Here is an 18,628-nt window from a genome sequence, read left to right on the forward strand (position 1 = left end):
CTGTGAGGTGCTAGCAGCAAGTCTCTCAGCAACTCCTTACATCAGAGGATCAGGAGCATCCAAGTGATCCACACAGGAATCAGGAATGACCTTCAGCTGAAATTAAAAGGCAATCGCTTGGCCAGTGGAGGTAGGGCAGTCCTTAACACCAGTGGTCATGAATTAGAGCACTATCAAAAATGTATCTGCCTGGTATCTGAGTGAGATGAAACGTTCTCGGGCTCCCGTGAATTGAAACGTTAAACAGGCTCTGAAAGGGAGCTTATAAAATACCTTGTCTGGTCCAACTCCTGTCTAGACACCTGAGGTGCATTAGGAGCACAGTGTACTTCATGAACATCATATTTATACTCATCTTCATGGCTTTTCATCTGGTTTTAAAAGCAATGCAACAAGACAGCAGTGGAAGTAATATAAGCATGCAAGGAGATGCTAGGTGTATGTATATCAATACTAACAAAAATGGTTGTCTCGGCAATTTCTAATATACCCGTTTAAGGCCATTTTTTCTATCATGTTATCTTTGATTAAAAAAAATGTCAATGAACGTTTGAGACTAGGCAGACAAAAATATTTTCAAGAAGTGAAAATGCAGTTTCAATAGGACATCACTAACAACTCCCTCCTCCTCCAACTTCCATCCCCAGTCCCTACTGGAGGAGAGAGCAGAAAGTGACAAATATAAACAGTAGGACAACTGTGTTGAAGAAAATTACCTCCCAGAACCATTGGCATTCGGCCAACTCTGGGACATTCATCTATTTTCTCCTTAGCATGACTCATGGGTAAGCATGGAGATTGGAGAAAGAAAGAGTGAGAAATAGCAAGTCGACCAAAGACAGAGAGAGCAAGAGCGAGACAAGAGAAAGAGACAGACAGCGACAGAGCGAGAGACAGAGCGAACCAGAGAGAGCGAGAGAGAGAACCTGAGAGAGCGAGAGAGAGAACCTGAGAGAGCGAGAGAGAGAACCTGAGAGAGCGAGAGAGAGAACCTGAGAGAGCGAGAGAGAGAACCTGAGAGAGCGAAAGACAGAGAGCGTGAGACAGAGAGCGTGAGACAGAGAGCGTGAGACAGAGAGCGTGAGACAGAGAGCGTGAGACAGAGAGCGTGAGACAGAGAGCGTGAGACAGAGAGCGTGAGACAGAGAGAGGACTTCTGAACCTTTTCAACCTGTGATAACGGTAGGTGATGCGAATCCAAACCAGGGGCTCATCCAACATGCGGGGACAAAGGAAATTCCTCAGCATGGAATGCACCGAAGTGAGATAATATTAGGCAAGTATTTTCACAAGGGGAGGGCTGCCTATGACATTTTATGATTTTGGAGGGGTTCTACGTATATAAAAACGTGAGCAGGGACAAGAAAAAAAGCTGCCACTCTCAAGGAGTCTGAGGATTGAGTTGTTTGGTGATGAACAGCACTGTTTATCCAATGCGCAAGGTATTGCGTGATTGAAAAATAAGGATATAGCAGCTCTGAATGCGATGCAAATGAACTGGACAAACTAAAGGAGAACACACAGGCTTCTGCGTTAGCTGAAGGTAAGAAAGTGAAACTCAGTAAAATCACTTACTGTTTGTTCATAATTCTAAAATAAATAAAATAATCACAAATCTACAGAAAATTGTTAATGTGTTCAAATTGTGTACAATTTGTAAGAACTTCTGAGCTTTGTTCGTTCTAACGTTAGACTATACCATTCCACTTGACCAGTTTACGTCTAACAAAACCAGTTTCTTTTTGCTAAGACCCTGAATTATTTTCTGTTATCAAGTGCATTTATAAAAAGCCTTTGAAAGCCCTCACAGACAGAGGTGCACCAACTGTTGTAGACAAATGATAAAACAGTGACAACTTAAATAGGGATAAGCAGTTTGTTTCTAGGGAGCGGCTTCAACTAGCGGACTAGAGGCTAAGGAGGGTCAAATAATTGTTCTACACTTCAAAAAGACTCTTGGAGTATGTCCAAATTAACATTAAAAGGCTAAGATAAATTGATGGAAAAAACATGTATATTTAGAGAATGCAATGAATCTATTTAGTGTAATATTATTGTCAATGAAATAATGACTTTGATCTAGAAATATGAAAGTAGAAAAAGCCACTAGGATATGCAATAAATAAGCAATGTTTTAAGTTCCTATAAACACTACAAAACAATAGGGAAATGAAGGAAATAAGTCAATTAAAATCGCATTTGAAAACAAAAATAAATAAGCTTAATTAAATTGTATGTTCAAAATTAAACCATTTATCATTTCATATTAGTTCTATGTTTTTTAAATGACATGCAATGGTTTTAAACCTTACGGGTTAAAAGTTGTTTTGTAAGTTAGTTGTTTGAAAACTCCAGAAATAGACCTAAAACCAACACACGCACACAAACATGCCAGAGTTAAGAATGCAAGCACTGATTACAGCTGATATCTGCTTCCTTGGTTAATTGCTTAGCCATGGACTGGAACCCAATACTAATGAATATACAGGAAAAATGCATAACATTTGTTACCATAAATGTCACTCATCATTAAGTCTTCAAACTGAAGCTAATGTCCCCTTCAGAGCAAGGGGTTTAACATTGTCGCTTTTGTTTCCTTTTAAAAGAAACTGGTATGTTCTAGGGAGTACACAAACCAAAAGACACCGGCGCCTGAACTACGAGTCAGAGAACCAACTCTTGACCTAACATCCCCTTTACTGTGGTAGTACAACCTGTGCTTGGATTACTACCTGGAACAAGCTTGAGGCGACCTGTTCAGTTTTGGAGTGGCGGGGTTTTTTCGATTGTGACGTGGCCCTTTTGGTTTGTACGCTGAGTCTGAGGATGAGCTACCGCCCTGTGTGCTGGCTCTGAGCTGCCCTCCACTGCCCTCCCCCGTACCTGTGGGACCCTGTGACCATGCTGGCCAAGCCCCCTGAGCCAGCCAGAGCAGAACCACGACCCGTGCCCAGGTCAGCCATCCCTTCCACAGCAGGATGTCCCAGCCAGATGCAGTCCCGCTGGGGACCAACGGCTCGGGGGCCGGGGAGGTGGCCGAGGCTCAGCTGCACTGGGCTGCTCTGCTCATCATCATGGTTATCATCCCCACCATCGGGGGCAACATCCTGGTCATCTTGGCCGTGTCGCTGGAGAGGAAGCTGCAGAACGCCACCAACTACTTCCTGATGTCCCTGGCAGTGGCCGACCTGCTGGTGGGACTCCTGGTGATGCCCATCGCCCTCATCACTGTGCTATACAGTAAGTCACCCCAACATGACTGCCCGTTTGCCATGCCATGAGAAAGGATCCTTTCACTGGTACAGTCACTTGAAACTCAAGACACTGCTTATACTAAAATCTACTGGTCCTACAAGTGTGAACAGTTCATATAACTGTGACCCGATGATTGCCTCAACAACATCTTAATTTAGAATGATTCCCTTCCAGCCTCAATACGGCGACATATTGCTGATTCAAGTGAAAAGGCTGGCCTAGTACTTATGCTTAGCTTGGCTCCCATAAATTAGGTCTAAATTGCACTTGTATAGCCCAGTCCCCATGGAGCTGCCATTATAAAGCTGCTGTCAGTCGAGAGCCCCGGAAAACACCTGAGCGCACCGGTTCAGTAAATGTGCATTGCAACGCAGAAAGCCATTACAGTAGGTTGCCTAAAAATGGAAATTGGATCGAGCAGACTCATTCGTTGACAAGAATTGTGTTCATCATTCGTTAACAGAACAAAAAAAATAGGCGTGCATATTTACGATAATTCAAGAGCGCTAGAGTTTAATAGGACACCAACAGAGATGCTGCTGAATCTCCTCCAGCTATAAACAAATTATAGCAGATGACAAAAACACAAGATAGTGGACAATAAACAAACTACTTCCTTTGGCTATGTAATCACGACCGTAGCACAGCCCTATCAGCTACCAATGATCATGATGACCCAATTTCTGCACGACTTTCACAGACAATTTTCCAAATCACAAACCAACCTTTCTGAAAGCAAAAGTCATGCTTTCAGAAAACAAGCACTTTCTTTGCATAAGAACCAAATGTGCCGTGCAAACTGCGGGCATGAGGCAAACTGCTAAGGGGGGGAGCTGCTTCCTTCCATCACATCTTAATGCAGTCGTCGGGGCTAGACGCATGGAAAGGAGGGGATAAACAATGTCAAAGCCATGTCCTCATGCTTATCATGTCAGACAATCCCTGTGTCTTTTTCGAGGGTCTTAGTTCTAAATCTGGAGAACATGAGCAGATGGATTGTATTCAGTGACCATAGTTTATAGTTGACAGAAAGGGCCAAGACTAAACAGCTAGTGGCTTTTGGAGAGAAGTAGCCTTTGTTCAGAGGATGGAGGGGGGCTGTGTGTGTGTGTGTGTGTGTGTGTGAGTATGCGTACGCACATGTAAGAGCACACAGAGCTCGTCAATGTACGGAATGGATGCAAAGTACGACTGTGCAGAGGCAGCTGTCATTTCTCTACTGGCTGGAGACAGAGCACACAGCGGGGGGGTCAGGGGGACGTAAACACACATAAACAGAGTTTAGTGCTTCACGCCGAGCCTTTAGAGCCTCTCGGCACGGTGGGCCAGTTAAGGCGTGTGTACATCCAGGCCGGCGGCGCTAAGAACAGTGTGTGAAGGCAAATGGCGAGAGAGGGGATCAGTGCTCACATCCAAATAATACAAGACATTTACCAGAGGACAGGGACGACATGTTGTAGCTACATGTTATATAACCACAGTATCGTGACCACTAATATGCCACTGACATTAAACCTAAGACTCTCTAAACACCCAATAAACCACAACTACATAGCGTAGAGAAAGTGCCAGCAATTCATGGTTTTTGAACATTTCTCCACTTTCTTCTGTGTCTGGCTGGATAAATATCTCCTCTCCATCCCAAGCCCTGGCTGCGGGGGAAGTGCCAGACTAATCCCAATTAGCCTAGCTATTGCATCAAATATCCAATATTAATGAGATGGTGAACCCAATCATAGTTAGACCTTCCTCCAAAATGAAACCTTTTACTGAGAAAGAGGGTATGGCTAGTGTACAATTGATGTCTATAAGAGCTGTAAGAAGTCCTGAGGTCCTTTTCCACATCTGCCTAGCAGATGAATTTAAGGCTTACAGTCAACACCTTGAAAAATTAAATGGTTGCACTGTTTAAAAAGGTGCACTGTAAACTGACTACACTACAGAGTAAACCTAAATATACAGCTGAATAAGTCTCGGGTAACCATAGAGACCCATTAAGAAAATCTGTTTGAAGGATTCAGACAGGGAGGCGCCTACCCTAGTGCCATGTTTGCGAGGTAAATGTGTTTATATTGAGGACAGATATAAATGCTTACTTAAATATGTTTGGGCCATGGGACAACTGGGTCACAAGACCTGACATTCCAGAAACGATGTACATTTTTCAAACACCAGTGTGAAAAGTAGAGTGATGATTAAGATTTCACGAAATAGCCCACAAGAGTCACTATAGTCGATGCTCCTCTGAACCAAGGGGATGACAGAACATTCTTACCCTTCTTCACTAATGAGCTCAATACTGTCTGTTTCAGGGAGAGGTCACGCTTTTAGAAGGCATGCCTCGGTCCCAGACTCACCGAGTCTACCCACACACAACAGGTAGGCATAGATATATATTTCCCACTCTACCAGAGCTGTCTTTTAATTTAGGCTTAACCATAATTCGTTTGGAGAATCCTGGGTCAAAACATGCTAGATTTAAAGCTTTTGAGCCACCTCCAGAATATCAAATTAGTGCTCCAGTGGAGAGCTTAAAACAACAACAATACAATTTATGAATGAATGCTGCCTTAAAAGGACCTCAGTGAAAACAGAAAACTCTGGAAGTTCTTACAGCCTTCAAAAAACTACAATTATTTACTTTCATCTGTGGGACCTCCATTGTCAAACAAAGTATCAAGCAACACTGCATAACCAAAAGTATGTGGACACTTGCTTGTCGACCATCTCATATCAAAATCATGGGCATCAAATTTGGAGATGGTACCCCCTTTGCTTCTATATCAGCCTCCACTCTTCAGGGAAGGCTTTCTACTAGATGTTGGAACATTGCTGTGGGGACTTGCTTCCATTCAGCCGCAAGAGCATTAGTGAGGTCAGGCACTGATGTTGGGCAATTACGCCCGGCTTGCACTCAGCGTTCCAATTTATCCCAAAGGTGTTCAATGGGGTGGAGGTCAAGGCTCTGTGCAGGCCAGTCAAGATCTTTCACACCAATCTCGACAAACCATTTATTTTTGGACCTCGCTTTTTGCACAGGGGCATTGTCATGCTGAAACAGGAAATGATCTTGCCCAAACTGTTGCCACAAAGTTGGAAGCACAGAATAGTCTAGAAGGTATGCTGTAGTGTTAAGATTTCCCTTCACTGGAACTAAGGGTCCTAGCCCGAACCATGAAAAACAGCCTCAGACCATTATTCCTCTTTCACCAATCTTTACAGTTGGCACTATGCATTGGGACAGGTAGCATTCTCCTGGCATCCCCCAAATCCCAGATTAGTCTGTCGGACTGCCAGCTGGTGAAGCGTGATTCATCACTCCAGAGAACGCGTTTCCACTGCTCCAATGGCGGCGAGCTTTACACCACTCCAACTGACACTTGACAATGTGATCTTAGGCTTATGTGTGGCTGCTCGGCCATGGAAACCCATTTCATGAAGCTCCTGATGAACAGTTATTGTGCTGACATTGCTTCTAGAGGAAGTATGGAACTCGGTAGTGAGAGTTACAACCAAAGACAGACTTTTTAAGCGCTTCAGCACTCGGCTGTCCCGTTCTGTGAGCTTGTGTGGCCTACCACTTCGTGGCTGACCCGTTGTTGCTCCTAGATGTTTCCTCTTCACAATAACAGCACTTACAGTTGACCGGGGCAGCTCTAACAGGACAGAAATTTGACAAACTGACTTGTTGGAAAGGTGGCATCCTATGACGGTGCCACATTGAAAGGTCATTTTACTACCAATGTTTGGCTATTCAGATTGCATGGCTGTGTGCTCGATTTTATACACCCGTCAGCAACTGGTGTGGCTTAAATAGCCGAATCCACTCATTTAAATCTACTAATACGGGTATCCAGAAAGACCATAAAACAATTGTGATGGCCAGGTGAGTGTTTAAGATTGAGGATGCGTTTACAGATGCACTCGGAGTGGGGGGGGAAAAAAAAAGAAAAGGATTCCCATATAAAGTATGAGGCCTTTAAGAACTGTGTGCATGTCTTGTGTAATCAGAGAGCCTGACAGACATCAATGGCGCAGGACAGAGCGTTTATACCCTGGTATTTGCTGGAACGGGGACATTTTCTAAAGTAAGCAATAATAATTATCGTTAAGACAATAATGCTCAAAAGACAGCCCTTTAATAAGACAGTACTAAAACAAAGCTGAAAATGCTAACTGGCTTTCTCCCACTTTGGAATGGTGACCTCACCCTACACTAGAGGTTTGTAGCTCGGTTTTCAAAGTATTCGCTCTCACAGAGTAGCCGGGTCCACTGCTATGGCTTTATAAGTTTTACTTAGAAATGTGGCCTTGGATGGACACCTCTGTAGCATTGGCAACACATAATGGACAGAAATATAAACGCAACATGTAGAGTGTTGGTCTCATGTTTCATGATCTGAAACAAAATACCCATGACATTTTCAATACGCACAAAAAGGTAATTTCCCTCAAATTTTTTGCACATCCCTGTTAGTGAGCATTTCTCCTTTGCCAAAAGAATCCATCCACCTGTGGCATATTAAGAAGCTGATTAAACAGCATGATCATTACACAGGTGCACCTTGTGCTGGGCACAATAAAATACCAGTAAAATGTGCAGTTGTCACAACACAATGCCACAGATGTCTCAAGTTGAGGGAAATTGGCATGCTGGCTACAGGAATGTCCACCAAAGCTGTTGCAAGATAATTGAATGTTATTTAACCTTTATTTAACTAGGCAAGTCAGTTAAAAACAAATTCTTACTTACAATGACGGCCTATCCCGGCCAAACCCGGACGACACTGGGCCAATTGTGCGCTGCCCTGGATTTGAACCAGGGACTGTAGTGGCACCTCTTGCACTGAAATGAAGTGCCTTAGACCGCTGCGCCACTCAGGAGCCCATATGTCTGGTGAGTATGCAGTCCATGGAAGAATTGGGATATTTTCAGCTTCCAGGAATTGTATACAGATCCTTGCGACGTTCTCATAGAAAGCAGCTGGTTTCAATTGGGACAAGTTACAAAGGAATGTGCATTATTATGCTGAAACATGAGGTGATGGTGGATGATGAATGGCACAACAATGGGCCATAGGATCTCATCACGGTATCTCTGTGCATTCAAATTGCCATCAATAAAATGTGTTTGTTGTCTGTTGCTTATGCCTGCCCATACCATAACCCCACCGCCACCATTGGGCACTCCGTTCACAATGTTGACATCAGCAAACTGCTCGCCCACACGCCATACAAGCTGTCTGCCATCTGCCCGGTACAGTTGAAACCGGGATTCATCCGTGAAGAGCATATCGAAGGGGAGCATTTGCACACTGAATTCAGGCAAAAGGTAGGCCTGCATTGTAAATAAGAGGTTTTGTTCTTAATTGACTTGCCTAGTTAAATAAAGGTTAAATGTAAAAAAATATATATCACCCATAGAGCATGTTTGGGATGCTCTGGATTGACTTGTACAATGGCATGATCCAGTTCCCGCCAATATCCAGCAACTTTGCACAGCCAAGAGTGGGACAACATTCCACAGGCCACAATCAACAGCCTGATCAAACATATGGGAAGGAGATGTGTCGCGCTGCATGAGGCAAATGGTGGTCACACCAGATACTGTTTAATTGATCCACGCCCCTACCTTTTTTTTAAGGTATCTGTGACCAACAGATGCATATCTATATTCCCGGTCATGTGAAATCCATACATTAAGGCCTAATTTATTTATTTCCTTATATGAACTGTACAGTTTTGCATGCTGCGTTTATATTATTGTTCAGTGTACATCTTCAGAAACTTTGCCTGCAGACAGATTTAAACTCTGGTATAAGCACATAATATCACCACATGTATAGAATATGTTGAGTGTATGAGCTTATTCCCATAGAGAGAATTTTCTCTCTTTGTCCATGTTAAGTAGACAGATGATTGTAATTCATAAGGTCCCACAAAAAAATACTATTAGAAAGTCCCTATCAAAGTTTATTTAAATATAAACAAAAATATATAATAAATTAAACAAGGAGAAATGGCAAAATGGTGCATCAAGCTGAACAAAGCACCTGAAATGGTGTGCCGTGGAACCCAATAAAGTGGGTAAGGAGTGTCCATTACAGTCCTAGGGCGCATGGAAAACATGAAGGGAGGACACTCAAATATTGTGTTTAAGAACCATTTCTTCAAAAGCGGATGTCTTTTAGAATTGTATACGAAGATACATTAGAAGTAATACTTGGATCCAAAAATAAATGTGATGTATTCACTAATGCTCGAGTTATGAAGTACAAACAATCAGCTAAAGGGTTAACACTAACTAAATAAATCATTCAACAACTTTTTCAACAAAAGGATCTTTTACAATGCTGATGTGCAATGGGACATAATCCAGCCACATTACTCGCTAATTTCACATCCGAGACCCAGAATAAACAGTTCTGGAGAGAAGGGTGCTTGAACACATCTACATCAAGAGCAGAGCTTTCAGCTCCATACACAGTCATAAGAGAAGCATCTCTGCAGTGAATTCATTCTTTACTAAAATAAACAAACAGAATTCACTACATCAGAGCTGGTTTTAATCCACTATTGAAGCGTATCTCCCCAATGCTGGTGAGGTCAACAACACAACCTCTATTTACAATATAATAGGTGTGCTGAGGACATATCAGTACAATTTCTGAACAAAAATATAAACGCAGCACGTAACAATTTCAAAGACTTTACTGAGTTACAGATCATATAAGGGAATCAGTCAGTTGAAATAAATTCATTAGACCCTCATCTATGAATTTCATATGACTGGGCAGGGGTGTAGCCATGCCCTCCAAGGCTCACCCACTTGGTAGCCAGGCCCACCCAATCAGAATGAGTTTCCCCCCCCCAAAAAAGGGCTTTATTACAAACAGAAATCCTCAACACAACACTTGAGAAAATAGCTTTTTGTGCACATGGAAAATTTATGGGATCTTATTTCGGTCCCATGTTTCATGAGCGAACACTTATAGATAGCAATTTAACTCAAGTTTTTAAAACAAAATCATCATGACTTAGTTACTAAAATCTAAATTCAATAAGACTTATCTGATGTAAGGTGAAAACATAAAAGATTCACCACCACAGTAATCAAGTTTGAGAACTGTGTTCTTTTCATCTCAAATGGTTCTGTATTGGCCTATGAAAGCAGTTAACTATCCGATTCTTTCCATCTTTTTTCTGTTTCTCAGATTCCGGGTGGCCTCTTCCGGAGTTCCTCTGCCCAATCTGGCTCTTCCTGGACGTCCTGTTCTCCACAGCGTCCATCATGCACCTGTGTGCCATCTCACTGGACCGCTACATAGCCATCAAGAAACCCATTCAGCACAGCCAGTATAAGTCCAGGTCCAAAGCCATGGCCAAGATAGCAGTGGTGTGGCTCATATCCATTGGTAAGCTGCGCTGTTTTTTTTGTCCTGTGTTGACTGTTGATATCAGGAGCATTCTGCAATGTTTCTAAAGTGATAGCTTGATCGAGGTACTTTAGTCTATATCATTGCAGTTCAATTCCTTAGCATGTGGCAAGCCTTGTTGATGGTCAGAAAAGAAAGCCGGATGCAATAAAAGTAGAAGCTATACAAACTTTCACATAAAGTGGGGGTGAAGTTTCTAGGGAGGGAATGCAACACATCGTAACAGTAACAGAGCATCAGAGTGATAGCAGTCAAGGTGACCTGTGGGAAAACCCAGTAAACGATCCTGAAAGACTTGACCAAAAGAAGCATAAAATGAAAAGGGAGGTTAAATGATTGAGAGTATTCCTCCAGGAAGGAAATTAATTTCACAGAACCACAACGCTGTCTATACTCCCTTCACAGAACAGCGCAAACTGGCTCTAACCAGAATAGAAAGAGGAGTGGGAGGCCCCGGTGCACAACTGAGCAAGAGGACAAGTACATTAGAGTGTCTAGTTTGAGAAACAGACGCCTCACAAGTCCTCAACTTGCAGCTTCATTAAATAGCACCCACAAAACACCAGTCTTAACGTCAATAGTGAAGAGGCGACTCCGTTATGCTGGCCTTCTAGGCAGAGTTGCAAAGAAAAAGCCATATCTCAAACTGGCCAATAAAAATAAAAAAAGATTAAGATGGGCAAAAGAGAACAGACATTGGACAGAGGAACTCTGCCTAGAAGGCCAGCATCCCAGAGTCGCCTCTTCACTGGTGACGTTAAGACTGGTGTTTTGCGGGTACTATTTAATGAAGCTGCCAGTTGAGGACTTATGAGGCGTCTGTTTCTCAAACTAGACACTAATGTACTTGTCCTCTTGCTCAGTTGTGCACCGGGCCTCCCACTCTTTCTATTCTGGTTAGAGACAATTTGCGCTATTCTGTGAAAGGAGTAGTACACAGTGTTGGAGGAGATCTTCAGTTTCTTGGCAATTTCTGGCATGGAATAGCCTTCAATTCTCAGAACAAGAATAAACTGACGAGTTTCAGAAGAAAGTTCTTTGTTTCTGGCCATTTTGAGCCTGTAATCGAACCCACAAATGCTGATTCTCCAGATACTCAACTAGTCTAAAGATGGCCAGTTGTATTGCTTCTTTAAAATCAGACAACAGTTTTCAGCTCTGCTAACATAATTGCAAAATGTGTTTTCTAATGATCAATTAGCCTTTTCAAATAATAAACTTGGATTAGCTAACACAACATGCCATTGGAACACAGGAGTGATGATTTCTGATAATGGGCATCTGTACATCTATGTAGATATTCCATAAAAAAAAGAAAATATGAATCAGCCATTTCCAGCTACAATAGTCACTTACAACATTAACAATGGCTACACTTTATTTCTTTCTGATGAAATTGATGCTATTTAATGGACGTAAAAAATGTGCTTCTCTTTCAAAAACAAGGACAATGCTAAGTGACCCCAAACTTTTGAACGGTAGCGCATACACACAACACCAGTCAAAAGTTATAGAACACCTACTCATTCAAGGGTTTTTCTTTATTTTACTATTTTCTACATTGTAGAATAATAGTGAAGACATCAAAACTATGAAAATACATATGGAATCATGTAGTAACCAGAATTTTTTCTTTAAAACGAGTCAAAATATATTCTATATTTGAGATTCTTCAAATTGCCACCTTTTGCCTTGATGACAGCTTTGCACACTCCTGGCATTCTCTCAACCAGCTTCACCTGGAATACTTTTCCAACAGCCTTGAAGGAGTTCCCACATATGCGGAGCACTTGGTGGCTGCTTTTCCTTCACTCTGCAGTCCAACTCAATCCCAAGCCATCTCAATTGGGTTGAGGATGGGTGATTGTGGAGGCCAAGTCATCTGATGCAGCACTCCATCACTCTCCTTCTTGGTAAAATAGCCCTTACACAGCCTGGAGGTGTGTTGGGTCATTGTCCTTTTGAAAAAGAAATGATAGTCCCATTAAGCCCAAACCAGATGGGATAGCATATCACTGCAGAATGCTGTGGTAACCATTCTGTTTAAGTGTGCCTTGAAATCTAAATTTATCAAATGACAGTGTCACCAGCAAGACCCCCCCCCCCCCCCACCACCCCATTTCCACCGGTCTAATGTCCATTGCTCATGTTTCTTGGCCCAAGCAAGTCTCTTCTTCTTATTGGTGTTCTTCAGTAATGGTTTCTTTGCAGCAATTCAACCATGAAGGCCTGATTCACATAGTCTCCTCTGAACAGTTGATGTTGAGATTTGTCTGTTACTTTAACTGAGTGAAGCATTTATTTGGGCTGCAATTTCTGAGGCTGGTAACTCTATTGAACTTATCCTCTGCAGCATAGGTAACTCGGGGTCTTCCATTCCTGTGGCGGTCCTCATGAAAGTCAGTTTCATCATAGCACTTGATGGTTTTTGCGACTGCACTTGAAGAAACTTTCAAAGTTCTTGACATTTTCCGCATTGACTGACCTTCATGTCTTAATAAAGTAATGATGGACTGTCGTTTCTCTTTGCTTATTTGGGGCGGCAGGTAGCCTAGTTAGAGCATTGGGCCAGTAACCGAAAGGTTGGTGGATCGAATCCCCGAGCTGCCAAGGTCGAAATCTGTCGTTCTGTCCCTGAACAAGGCAGTTATCCCACTGTTCCTTGGCCGTCATTGTAAATAAGAATTTGTTCTTAACCGACTTGCCTAGTTAAATAAAAGGTTAAAAATATATACTTTTTTTTAAATATATATTTTTTGAGCTGTTCTTTGCATAATATGGACTTGGTCTTTTACCAAATAGGGCTATCTTCTGTATGCCACCCCTACCTTGTCACAACAACTGATTGGCTCAAACGCATTAAGAAGGAAAGAAATTCCACAAATTAACAAGGCACACCTGTTAATTGAAATGCATTCCAGGTGACAAACTCATGAAGCTGGTTGAGAGAATGCCAAGAGTGTGCAAAGCTGTCAAGGCAAAGGGTGGCTACTTTGAAGAATCTCAAATATATTTTGATTTGTTTAATGCCATTTTGTTTACTACATGATTCCATGTGTGTTATTTCAGTTTTGATGTCGTCACTATTATTCTACAATGTAGAAAATAGTAAAAATAAAGAAAAACCCTTGAATGAGCAGGTGTTGTAAAACTTTTGACTGGTAGTGTATATATTTTAATAGACTGAATTTGAGGCATTGCAAGACAAGACAATGTGAGATAAAGATGACCATGTTATCGCCTATACGCACAGTCCCGACTGTCGGTCTGCCTGCCCCTCTCTCTGCTATTAATCTCAGATTACTTTGCTATGAAAGATGGGGAGTGTGTGTTCAAATCTTAGGTCTGTTATGTGTAGAATATCTTAGCTTTCTCATTGATAGCCCCTACCTTAATGAACTCGAAGGGCCCCTGATCATTGCATCCATTTGGTTAGCCTATTATTAGACTATAAATGAGATGCAGATGGAGCTGAAACACTGGAATCCTCTTCTCACAGGGCATATTTCATACGAGGGAATTCCAGACTCAAACTGGTTTCCCATTTTTGGCCCAATGTAAGCCTAGACCCAAATGTCATTTGCCATAGTCCAAAGAGATAGTTTGACAGTTGAAACAAACATCGTTTTATTTTCCTGATTGATGATATTACTTTAGAGTCCACTGCCGAGTCTGTATTACTGATGACTGGCCAGTGAACCCTCGGTATATAAGCATACTGGTTTGCTTTTAATGATCTGTTATCCGTTAAATATTAGCTTTCCAGTAGGAAATGAAATTAAACACCCCTATGCTCGTTAACATCGTCAGCCCAGACGGTTCCTCTGGCTGAAGCATTTGGGAGACTGCGGTGTGAGGACTTGGCAGAGTTTAGCCTGGCAATAGTGGTAGTCATGGAGCGTTCAGACATCTTCACAACAGCACACCCCTAGTTTTCACTCTGGGCTAGGTTCTACACATTTACTTTCTTTCGCTGAGCAAAACCAGATTGCTTTGAGGTACAGGGGCAGCACTTAGACACCACGACTGTGGAAGAGTATCTTTGTCCAGGGTGTGTGTTCATTGTCACTGTATTATAGCTGGCGATATATGGTTACTTTATTGGATTGTTAAGCAAAGAATGAGAACTTCCAGGACTCACAGAAAGCAGTTTTTCTTCCTAACCCTTTGCACTACCTCTGCTGTCCTCAGTTGTGAAAGCATGAGGCTTTATACAGTTTTATACTCCGGCAACATCAAAAGGAAAAGCAGATATGAAGATTTCATGTCCAACAATAAAATGCAAAAAACAAAAGCAGCATAAAGGTGACCACCGTGGAAAACTAAGCTGTGAGAAGATACTACATCTTCTCCCGAAACACATTGAATCTCAAACAACCAAGAGTAGGATGCAAAGTTTGCATTGATGATTTGATTAACCAAACTTCTCTCTCTCTGTTACACAGGTATCGCAATCCCCATTCCCATCAAGGGGCTGAGAAACTACCATCTTCCAAACAATGTCACCTTTAACAGCAACCACACCTGCCTACTGAAACCAGACAGCTTCCGAGAGTTCATCATGTATGGCTCCATGACAGCTTTTTTCATCCCTTTAACCATCATGATGGTCATCTACCTGCTAACCATTCAGGTGTTGCGCAAGAAAGCTTTTCTGCTCAGGTCAAAGGTCACCCAGCGCTTCACTCGCCCAACAGTCTCCACAGTCTTCCAGAGGGAGCAGTCCATGGCCTCTCCCACAACTGAGAAACTGCCAGGAAATCCCACCACTCCTACCAACCCCATGACAAGTGAAGATATCCCCACCCGTCGCATGTCCACCATGGGCAAGAAGTCCATGCAAAACCTGACCAATGAGCAGCGTGCCTCTAAGGTGCTGGGCATCGTCTTCCTGCTGTTTGTGGTCATGTGGTGCCCATTCTTCATCACTAACATCACCTCTGTGCTTTGTGCGAGCTGCGACGTCAATGTGATCGGCCGTCTGATGGAGATCTTTGTGTGGGTGGGCTACGTGTCATCTGGTATCAACCCACTGGTCTATACCCTCTTCAACAAGACTTTCCGCCAGGCCTTCACACGCTACATTACCTTTAACTACAGCAGCATCAGTAATGGGCCAGCCAGCCATACAAGGGAACAGCATGGCTGCAGGAATCTAACACGGATCTCCTTCCGTTCATCTGTGGCGGAGAACTCTAAGCTGTTCATGAAGCGGGGAATGAAAAACGGCATCGGGCCAGTGTGCTATCAGAGTCAACTGAGCCGAAGGCAAGCACCAATACAGTCCTCTGGCAGCATTCTACTGGACACTCTGCTCCTTACCGAGAACGAGGATTGCAAATCCGAAGAGCATGTCAGTTTCTTGTAGGCCTTTCGGAAAATGCAGTCAGCAAAAGGGAAACAATTAGAACCAGAAAGCCACATGTAAGAGGCACCCAAGGCTTGAGTTGTGAGCTCCCCAGGGGATTACCTTCCATGAGCATCACATGGATTATTTTCTATTCAAGAAAACAGTGTGCTCTCAGGGGGAAAACAAAAAGGAGATGTACATTTCTGTCAAACAAATAAGAGGCCCTCTGTACAGAGATAGGTGAACATTATGCGTAAAATGAGACATCAAATAGGTGTGTTGAGGTGGTTGCCCTCAATAAAAGATAAGCTGACAAGGGTCAGGTCGGAGTGTTCTTAAGAAAGCCACCTGAGAAATACATAAGGAATGAAGACATGACTGTCTGGAAACTCTCTCAGTGGATACAATGTGTATTCCAATGCTAATCCTGTCACCTTGGGCTATTTAATTCTCTGCTATGGACAATTTCCATTGAGGAGATGGGATTCTTACCTATTGAGAGGACAAACACTTCACCTTCACACAATAGTTTATAAATACCACCCATTTTAATTGCAATTTTTTGGTAAGTGCTTTTATATACAATAATATAGATTTATTGTATAGTCACAGGTCCTATTTTCCCAAACTGTTATAGCATCCAAATGGATTATTATATATAAAATGCAACAAAGACAAAACCTTTGCAAATGGGAAGCTTGTAAAATACAAATGTATATAGCCTACAGATGGATATGTATTTAGCATAAAATTCCTGGTTCATAAATTGGGTCTGACATTGACTATGCCCGATGGATCTCGTCTCACTGGCCCAGTAACATTTCAGTGCATTTTCGTGTTCCAGTTCAACATTTACCCGCTCTACCACTGAAGACTACACGCGATAAAGTCATGCCATTTGTATTTGAGCAATATGATTGACCGTTCATTGAAGCACCACTTGTTCCCGTGTGCGCATTAAGGAAACAGATGCCAGGCTCAAATAGAAAACTGTCTCTAATAAGCGCCTGTTTTGTTCAGTGATTTAAACAAATAAATGCCAAGGCTATTAAATTGACATTTTACAGGGGAATAGTTTTACGTTGTTAAATACTCCAGGCCACAAGATGGCAGTAGCTTGTTTAGCTTGTGCCTGCTGTAGCTAATGTAAGCTAACTAGCAAGCTGTGCTAATTTTGTTGCTACCTAGCTAGAATTGTTAGAAAGCTTGTTGTTGATACTACATTTACATTTTTGTCATTTATCAGAGTATGTTGCTATGGCATCAACGGCCCATTCCCACAGACGCACAGGGCGCATTGCGAGATGGTATTTGAAGGACGAACAGAGTTGAATAATTTGGTACACTGTTTAGATTGAACACATCCAAGTGAAATATATACTTTGTTAAGACGATTTAAAATGGATGGATGTGTTCTAGACAAGTATGCCCATACCATCCATTGACCTTTTGGCAATCTGGAGTGCAGGTAATTGATTTCAAAGGGCTATGAAATGTGATAGTGGGTTATCCCCTATCTCCAGTGATGAGAACCATGACGCGTTCCTACACAATTTCCTCATTTCACAGACGGACCACTTAGAAGTTAAATCATGGGGAGTTCTCTTTTTTTACCCACTGATAAAACATAGGCTTTCAGCAAATTGACAGAAGTTTCATGATTTTTATTTCTGGGGGTAGATTACTCTTTAAAATAGCTAGATGGGACTAGAGCGATTGCGGTGACCGTATTACCGCCACACCGGCAGTCATGAGTCTTGACTGCAGTAAAATTTCAGCCAATTTCGGCAAACTCAGAACCGTTCGCTTAATTTTCTGTCCAGTATGAACTCAGACCCCTCAAAAGAGCTCCCGAAGCTAACTGAAAATACAATTAAGAGGTGGTCTGAGTTCAGGTCAGTTATCCTCTCGAAATGCTCTCCAAGTTCACTTGTCATTATTCCCGCACCACACACTAGACTACTGCACACCGTTTCCCCTGCCATAAACCCTCACATTGATGCCACAAGAGAGATGTGCAGGTTCGCTGAAAAAAAGTGCCGTTTTTGGATACAGATTAGGGATTGTTAAGAATGCACAGAAATTCCAAAATATGTGTAAAGATTTTAGTTCAGATTATTTGTTTGCAATATGTGAACTATAGGCTAAAATAGCTTCATCAGCTGTTTATTTAAATTGTGGTTTGAATAGTGTGAAAAGACAACATAAGGTATGCCTACAAAATAAATTATAGCTCTTAAAAGGGGCAATAGCCTACATTAGGAAGCACATGGCGCTGGAATAATAATGCTGTAATTATAAATTACAGCAATATTTAATCTGCAGTTATTCTTCTGCTATTTATTCTGTTACCAATCATATTTACATGTTATTAGTATTTTCAGATTGCATTTAGTTAAAAGATGCGACAATAAATGTAATCTATTAGCTTCCAAAATGTAAGTAGGTACATCTATACTGAACAAAAGTATAAAACGCAACATGTAAAGTGTTGGTCCCATAAAAATCACAAGTTTCAAATGCTGTGCACAATTCTGTTTTACCAAGATAATCCATCCACCTGACAGGTGTGGCATATCAAGAAGCT

General features: G+C 42.1%; 2 protein-coding genes across 2 annotated transcripts in view; one reads left to right on the plus strand and one right to left on the minus strand.

Annotated features, from left to right (window-relative positions):
- Positions 1-18,628, minus strand: part of LOC115157960 (26S proteasome non-ATPase regulatory subunit 1) — a 123,511-nt gene that overhangs the window by 69,342 nt on the left and 35,541 nt on the right. The window lies entirely within an intron of this gene.
- Positions 1,118-16,823, plus strand: LOC115157961 (5-hydroxytryptamine receptor 2B-like). Its single transcript, XM_029706337.1, has 4 exons — positions 1,118-1,543; positions 2,607-3,240; positions 10,470-10,670; positions 15,137-16,823. Exons 2-4 carry the CDS (start codon positions 2,979-2,981, stop codon positions 16,057-16,059), a joined length of 1,386 nt encoding a protein of 461 aa, XP_029562197.1. The 5' UTR covers positions 1,118-1,543; positions 2,607-2,978; the 3' UTR covers positions 16,060-16,823.

Source organism: Salmo trutta, chromosome 22 (assembly GCF_901001165.1).
Source record: "Salmo trutta chromosome 22, fSalTru1.1, whole genome shotgun sequence".
Taxonomy (NCBI): Eukaryota; Metazoa; Chordata; class Actinopteri; order Salmoniformes; family Salmonidae; genus Salmo; species Salmo trutta.

Coding starts and splice junctions, on each gene's coding strand:
- LOC115157961 (XM_029706337.1), top strand. CDS start 2,979: ATGTCCCAGCCAGATGCAGTCCCGCTGGGGACCAACGGCTCGGGGGCC. Junction 3,241..10,469: donor CCTCATCACTGTGCTATACA/GTAAGTCACCCC, acceptor TCTGTTTCTCAG/ATTCCGGGTGGCCTCTTCCG. Junction 10,671..15,136: donor GGTGTGGCTCATATCCATTG/GTAAGCTGCGCT, acceptor TCTGTTACACAG/GTATCGCAATCCCCATTCCC.